At 44.3% G+C, this 17,873-nt stretch overlaps 1 protein-coding gene across 1 annotated transcript in view; it reads left to right on the forward strand.

Moving 5' to 3' along the window:
* The window catches only part of jarid2b (jumonji and AT-rich interaction domain containing 2b), a 303,218-nt gene extending 286,592 nt beyond the window's left edge, over positions 1-16,626 (forward strand). Inside the window, exons 9-18 of the mRNA XM_084312574.1 lie at positions 1,732-1,824; positions 3,891-4,009; positions 4,678-4,748; positions 5,496-5,610; positions 7,557-7,662; positions 8,310-8,492; positions 9,476-9,606; positions 11,138-11,324; positions 12,161-12,268; positions 13,817-16,626. Of these exons, the coding sequence (XP_084168700.1) occupies positions 1,732-1,824; positions 3,891-4,009; positions 4,678-4,748; positions 5,496-5,610; positions 7,557-7,662; positions 8,310-8,492; positions 9,476-9,606; positions 11,138-11,324; positions 12,161-12,268; positions 13,817-14,026 (1,323 nt within the window). The 3' untranslated portion in view covers positions 14,027-16,626. The remainder of the gene's footprint in view (positions 1-1,731; positions 1,825-3,890; positions 4,010-4,677; positions 4,749-5,495; positions 5,611-7,556; positions 7,663-8,309; positions 8,493-9,475; positions 9,607-11,137; positions 11,325-12,160; positions 12,269-13,816) is intronic.
* The last annotated feature ends 1,247 nt before the right edge of the window (positions 16,627-17,873 follow it).

Below are 17,873 nucleotides of genomic sequence, written 5' to 3' on the forward strand. Positions count from 1 at the left end.
ATCCAAGTAGGACACCATGTCTCAACGAGACCTTCTGATGGCAGCTGCTGAGAACCTCTATGCTGTATTCTAGTACATCCAGCTCTATACTGTACATTCTAGCACATCCAGCTCTATGCTGTACATTATAGCACATCCAGCTCTACGCTGTACATTATAGCACATCCAGCTCTATGCTTTACATTCTAGTACACCCAGCTCTATGCTTTACATTCTAGTACATCCAGCTCTATGCTTTACATTCTAGTACATCCAGCTCTACAGTGTCCATTCTAGCACATCCAGCTCTACGCTTTACATTCTAGTACATCCAGCTCTACAGTGTCCATTCTAGTACATCCAGCTCTATGCTTTACATTCTAGCACATCCAGCTCTACGCTTTACATTCTAATACATCCAGCTCTATGCTTTACATTCTAGTACATCCAGCTCTATGCTTTACATTCTAGTACATCCAGCTCTATGCTTTACATTCTAGTACATCCAGCTCTATGCTTTACATTCTAGTACATCCAGCTCTACAGTGTCCATTCTAGCACATCCAGCTCTACGCTTTACATTCTAGTACATCCAGCTCTACAGTGTCCATTCTAGTACATCCAGCTCTATGCTTTACATTCTAGCACATCCAGCTCTACGCTTTACATTCTAATACATCCAGCTCTATGCTTTACATTCTAGTACATCCAGCTCTATGCTTTACATTCTAGTACATCCAGCGCTATGCTTTACATTCTAGTACATCCAGCTCTATGCTTTACATTCTAGCACATCCAGCTCTACGCTTTACATTCTAGCACATCCAGCTCTATGCTTTACATTCTAGTACATCCAGCTCTACGCTTTACATTCTAGCACATCCAGCTCTACACTGTCCATTCTAGCACATCCAGCTCTACGCTTTACATTCTAGTACATCCAGCTCTATGCTTTACATTCTAGTACATCCAGCTCTATGCTTTACATTCTAGTACATCCAGCTCTACGCTTTACATTCTAGCACATCCAGCTGTACACTGTCCATTCTAGCACATCCAGCTCTACGCTTTACATTCTAGTACATCCAGCTCTACGCTGTACAGTAGTACTGTGAAGGGGGAAAAAATGAAAGTAGAAGTCGGGGAGGTCATGGAGGTCATGGTTCAGCGCGGGTCCTACCAGCTCCCCCACAGCGGGCAGATTTATAGCCGCCTTCAAAGCCCCCTGCTGGAAGGCAGGGGTCCTAGCCAGTGTAGGGATCATGACCCGGGAACCATACCAGAGACGTATGGAAGAGTCATGGTGGAGTGATATAGACACACACACACTCTGACACATGTACATACACACACATTTGCTGACACATGCACACACACATACGCACACACTCCCTGACACGTGCACATACACACATCAGTGTTGCCATATGCGTCAACTCTTTGATACACACAGGTCATCCAGAGTCCAGCAATATTTCTGGTAATATTTAAGTAATGGATCATTCCTCCTCAGTCTTAACCCCTCTCTTTATCTCTCTCTTTCTCTCACTCACTCACTCACTCACTCACTCACTCACTCACTCACTCACTCACTCACTCCTCACTCACTCACTCACATATATATATATATCTCCTAACCATAAACCTCAAGGGTCATAAAAGACGATCAGCCAATTCTCGGGTTGTAATCTATTTTCATTTTCCAGGCGACCCCTGCAGTGCTAACTCGTGCTGTGTGTGTGTGTTTTGCAGGGTAAATCTGTGTCTCTGACCAACTTCTTCAGGATAGCCAGAAACACGATGACCATGTGTTTCAACAAGGAGCCTGGTGCCGCCGAGGTGGAGGTGAGAACCATGTTGACCCTACTGTCCTCACTTTAGTGTGCACTACCTCCCTGTCCTGTCTGTTCACTTTAGTGTGCACTACCTCCCTGTCCTCTGTTCACTTTAGTGTGCACTAACTTCCCGTCCTGTCTGTTCACTTTAGTGTGCACTAACTTCCTGTCCTGTCTGTTCACTTTAGTGTGCACTAACTTCCTGTCCTGTCTGTTCACTTTAGTGTGCACTACCTCCCTGTCCTCTGTTCACTTTAGTGTGCACTAACTTCCTGTCCTGTCTGTTCACTTTAGTGTGCACTACCTCCCTGTCCTCTGTTCACTTTAGTGTGCACTACCTCCCTGTCCTCTGTTCACTTTAGTGTGCACTACCTCCCTGTCCTCTGTTCACTTTAGTGTGCACTAACTTCCTGTCCTCTGTTCACTTTAGTGTGCACTACCTCCCTGTCCTCTGTTCACTTTAGTGTGCACTAACTTCCTGTCCTGTCTGTTCACTTTAGTGTGCACTAACTTCCTGTCTGTTCACTTTAGTGTGCACTAACTTCCTGTCTGTTCACTTTAGTGTGCACTAACTTCCTGTCTGTTCACTTTAGTGTGCACTAACTTCCTGTCTGTTCACTTTAGTGTGCACTAACTTCCTGTCCTCTGTTCACTTTAGTGTGCACTAACTTCCTGTCCTCTGTTCACTTTAGTGTTCACTAACTTCCTTACCTACGTTCACTTTAGTGTGCACTAACTTCCTTACCTACGTTCACTTTAGTGTGCACTAACTTCCTGACCTAGGTATGGACACTGGATTCCATTATTTGCCGGTCTTGAAAAAGTGAAGGGGAATTTGACACCAAAAATGTGGAAATGTATGGAGAGCAGTAAAACATTAGTATGCTCATTTTAAGTAGCACTGGACTCGCGGTCATTCAATATTTCAGCCATAGAGTGATGCCTTAGCTGACAGTCATATGACGCAGATGCTCTCAGCACACATCATGTAGCGTCCAAAAGCCGACCGAAAGCCTCTAATCTGCTCTAGAAATGAGGGTGTGGTGACAGCATAGCATTATGAAGTCAGGACGTGGGCCTAGGAACCCTGCCATCGATCTCCCTTTCTCTGTTGAGGTTCATCCAGCGTACTCATCACTCAGCTGCCTGTACTCGTGTAAATGACTGCATATGGGAGCCATACATGTAGTTTCACACATTCTTTCAACTCCTCTCCTCATAACTCAACCTCTCCTTCCTTCTCCTCTCCTCTCAACACCTCTCCTTCCTTCTCCTCTCATTTCCTCTTCCCCCCCTCTTCTCCCCTCCCCTTTTACTTTCCTCTAATTTATTCTCCTCTCCTTCTCTCCGCTACTATACTCTCCACTCCTCTCTTCTCTCCTCCTCTTCTCTTCTCCTCTACTTTCTTCTCCTCTACTTTCTTCTCCTCATTTCCTCTCCCCTCTCCTTTACTTTCCTCTATTATTCTCATCTCCTATCATATCTCCTTCTCTCCTATACTCTTCTCTCCTCTCCCCTCTCTTCTCTCCTCCTCTCCTCTCTCCTCCTCTTCTCTCTCCTCCTCTACTTTCCTCTCCTCTCTCCTCCTCTTCTCTCCTCCTCTCCTCCTCTTCTCTCTCCTCTACTTTCCTCTCTCCTCCTCTACTTTCCTCTCCTCTCTCCTCCTCTTCTCTCTCCTCTACTTTCCTCTCCTCCTCTCCTCTCCTCTCTCCTCCTCTTCTCTCCTCCTCTCTTCTCTCCTCCTCTTCTCTCTCCTCCTCTACTTTCCTCTCTCCTCTTCTCTCCTCCTCTTCTCTCCTCCTCTACTTTCCTCTCTCCTCCTCTTCTCTCCTCTCTCCTTTTCTCCTCTACTTTCCTCTCTCCTCCTCTTCTCTCTCCTCCTCTCCTCCTCTACTGTCCTCTCTCCTCCTCTCCTCTACTTTCCTCTCTCCTCTCCTCCTCTCCTCTACTTTCCTCTCTCCTTTCCTCTCTCCTCTCCTCCTCTCCTCCTCTACTGTCCTCTCTCCTCTCTCCTCCTCTCCTCTACTTTCCTCTCTCCTCTCCTCTCTCCTCCTCTACTTTCCTCTCCTCTCACAGCAAGAGTACTGGAGGATAGTGGAGCAGCGTGACAGTCACGTGGCAGTGCATTATGGGAAGGTGGACACCAGTACACACGGGAGTGGCTTCCCCACAGGGAAGTCAGAACCATTCTCCAAGTAAGTGCTGCCAACAGAAAACATGTATTTATTTCTCTATGTACAGTACCAAACAGGAAACCTGATTACAACATTTCTCTGCACAAAGATAGGATCATACTTGTAATAGCCATCAATTAACCGGCGATCTTCTCTATTGGTTGAGTTAGACATGGCATCATAAGAAGATATTTGACCAATTCACTGTATAAGCCCTGCCCACTTCTCTATTCGCTGTAGCTACACTGTGATAAAGATGCTACGTGTGGATATTTCCAAACGGTTTACCGAGCACATTATCTTCATAACAAAGATAACGCAGTGGCCTAAAGGTCAGAGACACGGGCTGGGCTTGTGACTGGAAGGTCGCCGGTTCGATGCACCGGAGAAATCCGCGGTGGGAAAGTGAATGAATAACGCCCCTCCCATCCCCAATGCCAACTGCTGAAGTGCCCTTGAGCAAGGCACTTAACCCCTAACCGCTCCAGTGGAACTGCTCATTGGGCAACGGTGTCGGACTGTGGTTGTACTGGGCCGCTCTCTGGTGTAGCAGGGCTGTACAGAGGCACATGGCTTTGTAGAAGACGAGACAGAGGGACAGGAGAGAGGGATGAGGGACATAAACGAGAGAGGGACTTGTACCAAGTGCTCTCGTCCTTCATACTGTGTTTCCTTGCTCCTTTCTCCAGACACGGATGGAACCTCACTGTCCTGCCCAATAACTCTGGATCCATCCTGAGGCACCTGGGAGCTGTGCCTGGTGAGAGCCCTGCAGTCCTCCTCTTCTCTTTCAACTACGTTTATTTTATTACAAAAGGAAACCCTAGGAATTGCCAACGGGGAGTACCAGGAAGTGTTGTTGTTAGGGGTGTAATGACGCGACCTCACAACGATTAAATACGATTACGATTCTTCAGGCAACGATTCAATGCATCATGAACTCTCTTCATTTGACCACGATTCGATTCGATTCATTTTCTATCAGTTAATTCGCCAAAAAAAATTAATACACAAATGTGGCTGGGGGGGAAATTATTATTATTATTTTTTATTTCGATTATAATCGATTCAACATTTTCAAATCGATGCAGTTGAATCGTCACATTAGGATCCATGCATTTCGATTAATCGATGCATCGTTACACCCCTAGTTGTTGCAGATTGGTACTGGACTGTGTTTTATTAGTGATGAACTCCTATTGTGTTCTTTGGTAATAATCTTGTTTTTCTCTCCATCTGTTGCTCTATTTCCCTCTTTCTTTCGATCTATCTCTGTCTCTTTCTCTCTATCTCCCTCCCTCTCTATCTCCCTCCCTCCCTCTCCGTCTCTCTCTCCTTGTGTCTCTCTGTATCTCTCTATATGACTCTCCTCTCGCTCTCTCTCGCTGTATCTCTCTCTGACTCCCTCTTTCTCTCTCTCTGACTCTATCTCTCTTTCTCTATCTCTCTCTGTATCTCTCTCTGACTCCCTCTTTCTATCTCTCTCTCTCTCTCTCTCTCTCTCTAGGGGTGACCATTCCCTGGTTAAATATCGGCATGGTCTTTTCTACCTCATGCTGGTCTCGGGACCAAAACCGCCTTCCATACGTTGATTATTTACACACTGGTGCTGACTGCATTTGGTACGTACCCCCAGTGCCCCCAGTACCCCCAGTACCCCCGCTGTCTGGAAAGCACACTTTAAATAAGTCTAGAAGAGTATGGGAACATGATAGCTGCCCAGTCCCTGAGAGTTCAAGGTCACACAATCGGGAGAACAAAACAACGTGTTGAAATAGTTTTCAGACAGACATAATGAAACCATTGCAGTTGTACTCTATAATCAATCCACAGGCTGCAGCTTTACACATCAAACATCTCCAACACTGAACAGACACAAGACTGTCTTTAGATCATGGTTATCATGAGGAGGGCTCACAGGCCAAATCCGGCCCTACCTAACATTATTGTTGGCCCTCTAAAAGGTTCTGGAGAATTATTAGATATTCTATTTACTAGGGCTGTCTTAAATACTTCGAAGCTTCGAAGCTTCGTTCGATGGGCATGGGATTCGAATATGAAACTAAAATTCGATTATTTAAAAAATTTAAAAATATGATTTTTTATTTTTATTTTTTGTGTGCAAAATCAACTCTTTGTTAACTACAACAAGCAATGCTGTTTGTTATTTAAGATGAGGTCGGACTCAGCACTGACAGATTTGTGTTCATTGTGCTGCTTTTATAAAGCCTCAAATGACGGCTTACAATATTGAAAGCAAAGTGTTTTGTTTAAACTTTACAGCACTGACAAAGTTGAACAAAGTGCTGTACAAGTCCCACAACATTAAAAAATAAAATTAATAAAATTATTTTATTAAAAAAATATTTTTTATTTTTATTTCGAAGCTTCGAATAAAAGATTAATCTCGGCTCTGAAGCTTCGAATTCCAAAAAAAATCGAAGGTCAGCCCTACTATTTACTAACTTGACTATTACAAGGTACAGATACTGATGTTAGACCTAAGACAGTTTATTTTCTATATTTACTTGTATATTATTTACATGTATAATATGATCAATGTGTCCAGTGCATCATTGGCTCGGGCACCTCTGCTTTAGATGGTGTCATCGCATCACCTGAACACCTCCAAAAAGGATTTATAATAAAGGACTAATATGAATCTGTATGAGATTATATTATATTCAAATATATTGTCATTATACAGCACAAGTACAGTAGGCTACAACAAAAAGAAGTTTGGCATCCAACCAGAGTGCAAATGTTACAGTAAAGTGCAACAGCAATATACAATGTACAGGTGATTGAACTGTGTTTAAAATATATCAATTAGTATGTACAGAGTTGTAATATATAATTTGTACAGTGATACAGGTATAAGGACAATATGGTAGCAGGCAGTCATACTGGCCATATGTTCATATATATATATGTCTACAGATATGTAAAAGCCTTTCTGGCGACTGAGGGCTAGATCCACAAAGAATGGATTGCACGGTGCTAATTGCACCCTTACTTACAATTCATTATGAATTGAAAATGGGGGACCCTGATGTAAACAAGACTAAAGTCTTTCTCTGGTCTGCATCCCCTTAACAATTGTGTGTATTGAGCCATACTGTATTGTACCCATTCTGCAATCTGTTAATACAATTTTCAGTTGGTGCGCGGTGATTGATTGAATAAAGATTTTATTAACAGATTGCAGAATGGGTACAGTATAGTACAGCTCAATACACACAATTGTTAAGGGGATGCAGACCAGAGAAAGACTTTCGTCTTGTTTACATCAGGGTCCCCCATTTTCAATTCATAATGAATTGTAAGTAAGGGTGCAATTAGCACAGTGCAATCCATTCTTTGTGGATCTAGCCCTGAGACTTTCCTTTTAAAGTCAGTTTGTCACTGTTGTGGGACGCAGGACGAGTTATGATGAGCATAATCTCTGCATCAGAAACACTAATGGAAACTCTTTTGTTTTGAGTAAGCACTGGTTTAAAAGAGAAAGAAGGAGGTTATTCTGCATGAATGCAGCTGGAGTCCTGACTGTGTGCGTCGCCCCCGACAGGTATTCTGTCCCTGCTGAGGAGAAGGTGAAGCTGGACAAGGTGGTCCACACACTGCTACAAGCCAACGGCACCCCCGGCCTGGAGATGCTGGAGAAGAATATCATGGTTAGTGCAGTGTGTGTGAGTCTTTCTTTCTTTCTTTCTTTCTTTCTTTCTTTCTTTCTTTCTTTCTTTCTTTCTTTCTTTCTTTCTTTCTTTCTTTCTTTCTTTCTTTCTTTCTTTCTTGCCAACATTATTAATCTGAAATGATTTTATTTATTTTTTTATAAATAAATCTAACCCTAACTAACCGTACTGTCATGCACTTGTCCTAATATACTAACCTACACTGTAGCACTCAACACTTTGATGAACATTGTTACTCAGCTGAGAGTTGTACCCTTCCTGCTGTCTTGTCGTACAAAACTTGTAAGTCGCTTTGGATAAAAGCGTCAGCTAAATGACAAAATGTAAATTATGGGAAATGCGCTTACCGTCTTCTCCAGTAGTCGGGCAAGAAGATGGATACCAAATGTCCTCTCTCTCTCTGCGTTCAGTAGAAAACTAGCACAAACGATTGGAAGCGGATACAGACCGGCCAGCCTAGCTGTTGGCCCAACAAACACCTCTCCTGGAGTTTTAAGCTAGGCTAGCTAGTCCAGGTATTTAAGGTCCAACCAAAGCGGTCTTGACTAAAACCCTGAGCTCGTTTCTAAGCAAAACAGGCTTTTTTTCGTACCAACTAACAAGTGTCTGTCTGTCTCTCTCCCCAGATCTCTCCGGAGGTGCTGTGCCGCGAGGGCATCAGGGTGCACCGCACGGTGCAGCGCAGCGGGCAGTTCGTGGTCTGCTACCCCGGGGCCTTCGTCTCCAAGGTGTGCTGTGGCTACAGCGTGTCCGAGACGGTGCACTTCGCCACGCCACACTGGATGATCCTGGGCTACCAGGCCGCCAAGGTCAGAGGCCGCGGCCCACGTGCTGCTGCGCTTTGCTCACTTCATATCACAGCCGGGGGGGGGAATTAACATAGACTGAAATGAACTTCAGGGCCTTCAATGGCCACGATGCGTCAGCAACTTTTAGACTCGATGGATATGGGTCATATTGACACCCATCTTGATTTAATTACACTCATATTGCTAGTAGCCTGCTTTTGTATCTTTTGTCTATAACCTCTTAACCCCTAGCCATATTTTCAGAATATTTGCCTAAAAGGAAGGTTGCTCCACTTCTACAAGGTCCATTTGCATGTTCTTGGTATCTAGGGATATCTATGGATCTCAGGGAATGTATGTCCCAGTGTCAGACATATTGTGTCTGTTAATATGCTTAATACGGACTTTATTGATCTATTTGTGACGTGAAATAAATCTTGGGCTTAAGAGGTTAAAGATGATATTGCCCACATTGTTGCTGTTGGCCCATTGAAATCGGGAAACACATTTCTGTGTGTATATGCAGGCTATATAATGCATTTGTAGCAGGCGTTTTAGGTCTAAATGGGTTAAAGCTTCTGTACGTCACCTCACTTTGTCAGTGTGACGCTTACTATCTACTGAGCTTTCATGTCTCACTGCTGCCACCCAATGTCCAGAGTTAGTATAACACTGTAAATATAAAAGGTGGAGGAATACTGGTGTGTTTAAGAACTTACAGGATGATTCACAATTGCCAATATAAACCTTAAACAATTTAAGATCTTATAATACTAGTCTGGAAACGTATCTAGTGAATTAAAAGTATTTAAGGGCTAGATAAGGGGCAAATGTGTTCTTTTATACCCCTGTATTTTGGAAGTTATTCACTGTTTTAGTGGGCGTCATGGGGCCTACCTTCATGGAATTTACCCCATTGTTATTGAATGGCTTGATCAATGAGACCTAACGTTTGTGTTGAACTGTGTGTGTGTGCGTGTGTGTGTGTGCGTGTGTGTGTGTAGGACCTGAAGTGTCGTCGTATAGCCAAGCCCTTCTCAATGGAGAAGCTGCTCTACCAGATCGCTACAGCTGAATCCAAGAGAGACAACGGCCTCCTCCTCACAACCATCCATGCCCTTCTCACAGACCTCAGGTACACACACACACACACACACACACACACACACACACACACACACACACACACCATACAGACACTCAAAAACACCAGGGTTGGGATTTATTCACTTTCCAATTCAATCAGAATTTACACAGAAATTGTTGCGTACTTGCTGATGATCGGTAGGTTGGATGGTACAAACCTTTTAGTGCCAAAGGTTTGTCAGTATTTGAAAAGTATTTATTTTGAAAGATCCACTTCTGAACTCCCTGCGTTGAAAGTGAATTGATCCTAATCAAGCCCAACAAGACACCAGTGTTGTAGTCGAGTCACTAAATCTCGAGTCCCCAGTGTCCCGAGTCCAAGTCAGAGTCACCAAAGTCGAGTCTGAGTCCCAAGTCATCAAGGTTGAGTCTGAGCTGACATTAGGTCTACATTAAACATAAATTAATGACACAGCCGTCACCATTTCAAACTGAGTTTATTTACTTTGTGACACAGTAGCCAAACAAATGCCTTGCCATCAATATTTTATGTCAAATGATTAGGGCCTATTACAAAACAAATACAAAATAAATAACTGTATTTATTCGTCTGCACCTTCCGAGTCCGAATGCAGTCAATGCTCGAGTCCAAGGCCGTATGATCAAAAGAGATTTGGGTTCTCAGGAGGCCCCCTTTTGAAAAAGACCCAGTTTTTAAGTTTCTCAAATGTGGTTCAATAAATGTTCCCACAAGCCTTTTTTAATCACGTGGTGATGAAGTTCAGTACGGTAGAGTATTACTGTACGTAAGGCTTGCATCTATCAAGTCATACTAGTCTGAATTAATGACTTAGTAAGGTGGTTATTAACACAGGATGACTCGTAGCACTGTATCAGTAATTATATAAATATATTGAAGCCATAATGTCAGTAATGATATCAGTAATGGTATTACATTGAATTCATAATATCAGTAATGATATAAAATTGAAGCCATAATGACAGTAATGATATTAAATTGAAGCCATAAATGACAGTAATGGTACAGTATTAAATTTAAGTCATGACAGTAATGATATTAAATTGAAGCCATAATGACAGTAATGATATACAATTGAAGCCATAATGACAGTAATGATATAAAATGTAAGCCATAATGACAGTAATGATATTAAATTTAAGCCATAATGACAGTAGCGATATAACATTTAAGCCATGATGATAGTAATGATATTAAATTGAAGCCATAATGACAGTAGTGATATAAAATTTAAGCCATGATGATAGTAATGATATCACTAATTATATAAAATTGAAGCCATAATAACAGCTTATGGACGTATTTCTAAATTGTTATAGCTGTGTGCCAAGTGTTACTGTAGTACAAAGAAGGAATTGTTTCAACAATGTACAAGAGGGTTTCCTGAAAGAACCTTTAAAACTCCTGAACATCGCTCAGTGCAACATATGGAAGCATGATGAAGATATAGCATGAGAACGACCGAGACCTTTCTGCTCTCACCCGAGATAAACCAGGATGTTTTCTTTGTTACTAATGTGACTTTGCCGCCATCCAACAGGAACATAGAGATGCGCCAGCGGCAGGAGCTGTACACGGCGGGCCTCCTCTCCTCCGCCCGCTACGGGACCCACGACGGCGGCCTGGGGTCCGTCGAGGGCCGCAAGAAGCCCCGCGGCAAGTGGCTGGCCCTGGAGTCCTCCGAGAGGCGCTGCCAGACCTGCCAGCACCTCTGCTACCTGTCCATGGTGAGGAGGCCGGGGCTGCTGGGTCACAGAGGGGGGTCAGAGACCAGAGCTGGAGACGTGAAGCCTCTTGAACCACATGTGCACCCTTGCTGGTCTGGGATCAGATCCCACCAGAACCTCTTCTCCTGTGTCTCTCCCCTACTCTGTCTCCCTGCTGGTCTGGGATCAGATCCCACCAGAACCTCTTCTCCTGTGTCTCTCCCCTACTCTGTCTCCCTGCTGGTCTGGGATCAGATCCCACCAGAACCTCTTCTCCTGTGTCTCTCCCCTACTCTGTCTCCCTGCTGGTCTGGGATCAGATCCCACCAGAACCTCTTCTCCTGTGTCTCTCCCCTACTCTGTCTCCCTGCTGGCCTGGGATCAGATCCCACCAGAACCTCTTCTCCTGTGTCTCTCCCCTACTCTGTCTCCCTGCTGGCCTGGGATCAGATCCCACCAGAACCTCTTCTCCTGTGTCTCTCCCCTACTCTGTCTCCCTGCTGGCCTGGGATCAGATCCCACCAGAACCTCTTCTCCTGTGTCTCTCCCCTACTCTGTCTCTCTCTCAGCCTTCCTACCATCACACTACATACAAACAACTTTGGTTGTGTAAAAGAAAAGAAAAAAAATCCAAGCATGTCCATTATCTAAGAACATTATCTCTCTCTCTCTCTCTTTTTCTCTCTCTCTCTTTTTCTCTCTCTCTCTCTCTTTCTCTCTCTCTCTCTCTCTATCTCTCTCTCTCTTTCTCTCTCTCTCTCTCTCTCTCTCTCTCTCTCTCTCTCTCGCTCTCTCGCTCTCTCGCTCTCTCGCTCTCTCGCTCTCTCTCTCTCTCTCTCTCCCTCTCTCTCTGCCAGGTGGTCCAGGAGACCGACAATGTGGTGTTCTGTCTGGAGTGTGCACTGCGCTACGTGGAGAAACACAAGTCCTGCAGAGGCCTCAAGATGATGTATCGATATGACGAGGTACAGATCATATTCCCTCTCCCTCCAGCAGGGGGCGGCCTCATTCCTTCAACCCACTTCCTCCCTGGCCTCTCCAGGCGTTTACTGTCGAGTGTGACTTTGGATTTAGCCTGTTGAATGTTAAAGTACCGCACTGAAGTGTGTTTCTACTAGGTGGAGACGTCAGCATCAGGACACTGAGTTACGTTTAGTCTTTTCTGGCCGTCGACTCGTAGAATAACACACTTCACGTCCAAACCAGAATACCGAGTCGTTTAATTCCGCGTCTCGATAGACCTCTGTGTTTTTAAAACGACGACACGAGCGGAAGAGAGTCACTTTTACCTCGCTGTCCCAGTACTGTTGGAGAGAAACGAGAACAAATATTGAACATTGAATAAGGTCGAATGAAGCAGCAGCCTTTAGGGACGACTTGGCTGTCTGGCCATTTTGTGGCTCTAAGGTCGCTTTCACATAGAGTTTTGGAGGACTCGGTGCGGTTCTGGGGGTGAAGTTGCAACATTGTTGCATTCTTCATTTGGTTCGCCTGCTTTCACACAGGTTTCTGTCAGGCGGACCGAGACCTTCTGAACAATGTCACGCGGTCGAAAAGGGTGCTTGTCTATTGGACAGTGGAAATGTGTGTGTGGCTGCGATCCTGTGTGTGCGCGCGCGCGTGTGTGTGTCTGTGTGTGTACTGCGGAGCCCAGATCAGCGGAGCCGAGTTTTGACCTGGCATTGATCCATTGTTCTATTGAAGCACATTACCACCATCCTCTCGCTAAACAACTTGTAGACCACGGTGTTTTTATGAGTGCCCACAAGTAGCTGTTTTAATAATATAATAAGCCGCGCGCCTCGGTAATAATAATAAGCCGCGTTTTTTCTTCCTTCTTCCCAAGATGCACAGACATAGATAGATAGATAGATAGATAGATAGATAGATAGATAGATAGATAGATAGATAGATAGATAGATAGAGAGATTAGATGCAGTGTGCTTGTTTTGCAGTGAGTGCTGCGAGCAGTGGTAATAATAATCACTTCCTATATTTGGTTCGCGTTTGGTCCGCTGAAGCCGAACCGAGACCTACGTTTTCAGGCGGACCAGAGTTCGCCTGCTTGGTCCGCGGACCGAGTTCGACGCGCATTCACACAGACCCGAAAAACCGGACTATCGAATTCTGGTCCGAAAGTCCGGACCAAACAGCCCCTGTGTGAAAGCGACCTAAGCAGAGACTGCAAACACACTGTTTGGCATCACTTCTTCTTACACAATTAATGAAAAATAGCATCATATTCACACACTCTCTCTCTATCTCTCTCTCTCTCTCTCTGAACCTTTATCGACTGCTTTCAAAAGACATGTAGAGAAACAACAAAGAAACATGGGAGTCCAAACCTTTAAATCTCTCTCTCTCTCTCTCTCTCTCTCTCTCTCTCTCTCTCTCTCTCTCTCTCTCTCTCTCTCTCTCTCTCTCTCTCTCTCTCTCTCTCTCTCTTCTCTCTCTCTCTCTCTCTCTCTCTCTCTCTCTCTCTCTCTCTCTCTCTCTCTCTCTCTCTCTCTCAGGAGCAGATCAACAGTCTCGTGAGCCAGGTGTGCGGCAGGGCCCTGGTGAAGGGCGGAGGCGGCGTGGGCACAGCGGGGGACCCGTGCCAAGGCCCCGGCCCCATCAAGCCCTTGCCGGCCAAGCGGGGCCCCCGCAAGCGCGCCACCGTGGAGGTGTCCCTGTCGCGCCTCTCCTCCTCCCACATGCCCAAGGCCGCGGCCGTGTCCTGATGCCCTCACCCCGCGGCCCCTGCCCTCTCTTTTTAGTTCAATAGAATCACTATTGCCCCCCGCCCCACCACCAACCCCCTTTTATAAAACAAATTGTTTTAGAGCTTTTTAACCCCCCCCCCGAGACACACATACCCCTCACCCACCCAAAAATCTTCTACTCCACTTTATTCACCTCTCCCCTTAGTATGACACACTTGCTTTCCTAAGAAAAAAGCATGATGTCTTTTTTGCACTAGCGCGAAAGAAGAATTTATTTTTATTTTTGGATGATTCTTTTTGTTTTTGTCCCACAGATTTGTTTTCTCCCCTTAAACTCGTCCTTTTTTTAAGCATTAAGCATAAAGTTTGCAGGTAGACTTGATGGGCCCTAGTATTTTCCTATGTGACCCTTCCTTCAAGTGAAAAAGGTTGCGATGGTAACCTTTTTTTCTTACCATCCCAGTTTGAACCCCCTGCCTTTGCCCCCTAGACTGCACCCCCCACCCCACCCCGCCCCCCCCTGCTCATCACACGCGTCACTCAACTGTGAACACAGGACGAAGGACAAGGCGGTCTTTTAATTCTTTCTTTCAGTTTTTCTGAATAAGAAAAAGAATAATAATAATTCAAAATGACACCAAGTAGTTACCCAAAGTTTCTCTCTGTCCTTAGTTCAAGGAAGAGGAGTAATTTTTGTTATTTTTTACTCTGTCTTGAAGCAGCGCCTGCATTTTCTTTTTTTTTCTTTTTTTTCTAAGAAAGGGGTTTGGAGATGCGAGGTATGAACTTGAAAGACAGACGATGTTATTGTTATTGTTGTTGGTTTATTATTTTATTATTGGCTGGCTTTGTTTTTTTTTATTTTAGAAGTTCTATTTTGGATTTTTGCTTTTTCTTTGGTTTTGTTTTTAGTTGTTTTTTTGCAAGAAGTCTTCTGTGTATTTTATTTTGTTGTTGTTGATGTTTTTCCTTGGCAGACGTGAGGTATGGGGCGGAGCCACAGCTGCTTGACCTCGCATGGGGGAAAGGTCACCCGCTCGCCTCACTTCCTGGTTGTATGGAGGGGTCCTTCCTTTGCTAGCGAGTGAAAACTGTGCCTGATACATAGCAAGGAGATCCATAATTTTTGGTGCTGTTGGTTATTATTACTGTATAACAATACAAAAAGAAAAAAAATCTTGGGGGTCTTGGCGCTCGCTGGTGACCAACGCTAACCATGGCTAACACGAACCGTGGCTAACGCTGACCGCGGCTAACGAGAACCGTGGCTAATGCTAACCGTGGCTAAAGCTAACTGCGGCTAAAGCGCCAGCCCGCGCACCCCCATCCCACAGGGCGGAAAGGCTTTTGTTTTAGGCCTTCTCCGGTTCTAGATGTGCAATCGTGTTAACATTCCATTCTTCCAGTCCTCTTGTTTCATCTGTACCAGTAAACATTAATTATTATATTATTATTATTATTTTGTGTTTTTAGACTTTTTTTTCTGATGTTCTATCTCAAGTAGAGCCACTAGTCAAAGAGTGTAAAATGTGAAATATGAAAATCAAATCTTTTCTCTTGTCTTTTGTTGTTGTTTTTTTTGCTTCTTTTTTGCGTTTTTCTCCCCCTCCCCCTTTTCCAGATGTATTATTATGAGCTATCTTTTAGACGAGAGAAGAGGAAGAAGTCCAACACAAAGCAAAATGACAAACTTTTTTTTTGTTGTACATAATCCTGTAAATTTCTTTAAATACTTGAGCCTTTTTCTGGGGGTGAAGGAATGGAAAGAAGAAGACGAGGAGGAGGACGAGGAGTTTTTGGTGGTTGGGGAAGTGTTGCTCGATGAAGAAAAAGCCTTACATTTAACCCTTTCTTCATCTGTGTGAGTTTGACGCTTACAGGGTTGCTCTGGTTAGACGTGTATTAAAAAAATAATAATAATTTAAGTGCTGCTTATATCACTAAGAAAGATATGGAGTAGCCACCGGCCGACCATCCACCGCCCACCCCCCACCCGCACCACCTGCCCCTCCCCCCTAAACCTAGTTTTGTTTGTTTAGCTTTACTTTTTTAAAGAAAAGGGAAAAAACGAGAGATGTTCGCAAAAAAAATGGGGTTTTTACATTTTCATTACTGAAAATTCAAACAAACAATGTAGTAGCTACCCATATGTTGCACTGAGCTTGCCAGTCGTGACTGTCAAGAAGAAAAAAAAGAAATCCTATAATCCGGTTTGTTGGTTGTCGTCCCTCGCAGAAGACTGAACTGTTTTAGACTATTTAAGGAAATACCAAGTTGGGTGTTTTCAACATTTAAAAAACAAAAAAAAAAAGAAAAAAAAAAAAGAAAAAATAATAAGAAAAAAAATAAAGTGGTTGTCAAGTTTTTATGGCCTTACGATGTATTTTATTCCCACAGGTTTTTTTTCCCCAGTTCATTTCTTTAGTTTTTTCTCCGATATTTTTTTCTCCTTTTTCTACAGTATAAACTATTGCTCACAGTGGGGTCTCTGGCGACTTAATTTATTAGTGCTGCGTCTCCTTTCCCTCCACTCGGAAAGAAGAGTTTCATGTTGGTTCTATTGACAGTTTTTTACTTTTGCAGTTTGTACTTAAGGTTTAATAAAAACTTACCGACAATTCACTGTCATTTCTTTGGAAAGTTGTGTTTCGCGTCTCTTTGTGTTCATAATGTCCATACTGGTTCGGTGTGAACAAGATCTCACACAAAAAATCTCTTAAAAGTGCTATAGTTGGCGGCCAGGTGGTGCAGTGGGCAAGGCACTCACCACCAATGCTGGTGACGCTGGGTTCGCATGTTTGGCTGGTCGTCCGTACTAATACAATTGGCAGTATTAGAGGGTGGGAAAGCTGATGGGTGGGTCCTGGGCGTTGTAAACAGAAAAATACTCCTACAGTTCGGTCGGGGTGCCTGCTCAGCGAAGGAAGGATCTGGAGGGAGGTAGTGTGACCTTCCACACGTTACACTCTCCCAGTGAGAATCTGAGCTGCCAGGCTGGCTGGCTGGCTGCACATGCGTCGGAGGATAGCATGTGATAGTCTCCGGCCTCCCAGACCAACAGTAGGGGGAGTGCGCAACAACCAGGAAGGGGGTTGGGAATTGGCATAACGACTAACAGTGGGATGGGAGAAAAATCGGAAAAAAGAGGAGGGGAAAAAAAAGATAGTAAAAAAAATAAGGTGCTATAGTTAAGTAAAAGTCTTTATTTGTCATCAGATTAAGACAAACACATGCGATGGGTGACCCACAGGGACACACATGCACTGAGTCGCTGACAAAACTCTGCACCTCCCATCCCGTCGTCGTCCTCCCCCCCCCCCCCCCCCCCCCAAGGGCAGACGAGGGCTGCAGCATGGCCGCGCCCGGGGACCAATCCAAATCCAAGTGCTCCTGTCCGTCCTCGTCAGGGTGCATGTTTTTCCATTGGGTTGATCTTATGGGGGGGGGGGGGGGGGGGCATGCATACTCCACACAGAAAGTCCCGGGAGATACCCCACCTGGGTAACTGGCAACACGGCAACCTGGTCCCCATGCGGGAATCGAACCCAGGACCTTCTAGCTGTGAGTGTTAACCACTACATCACCATGCCGCCGTAACATTCAGCCACTAGATGTCGCACTAGAGCACCAGCACATCATTAAATCATTACATTTTATCCAATCAGGTGTATTACATGTGGGGAAATTGGAAGTAGGAAGGGGATACATGCACGTAACATGTAAACAACATACATTTTGGACCTGCAAATGTTTTTGAAATTATAAATGAATTAATAAATTTTTGCGGGGGAAAGTTATGCTTTTATTACATCCTTCTAAAACCTCTGGATGTATTGTTTTTTTAAAGATTTTTTTTTCCAAAGGG

This window comes from Notolepis coatsorum, assembly GCF_963971535.1.
Source record: "Notolepis coatsorum genome assembly, chromosome: 4".
In the NCBI taxonomy this organism is placed as follows: Eukaryota; Metazoa; Chordata; class Actinopteri; order Aulopiformes; family Paralepididae; genus Notolepis; species Notolepis coatsorum.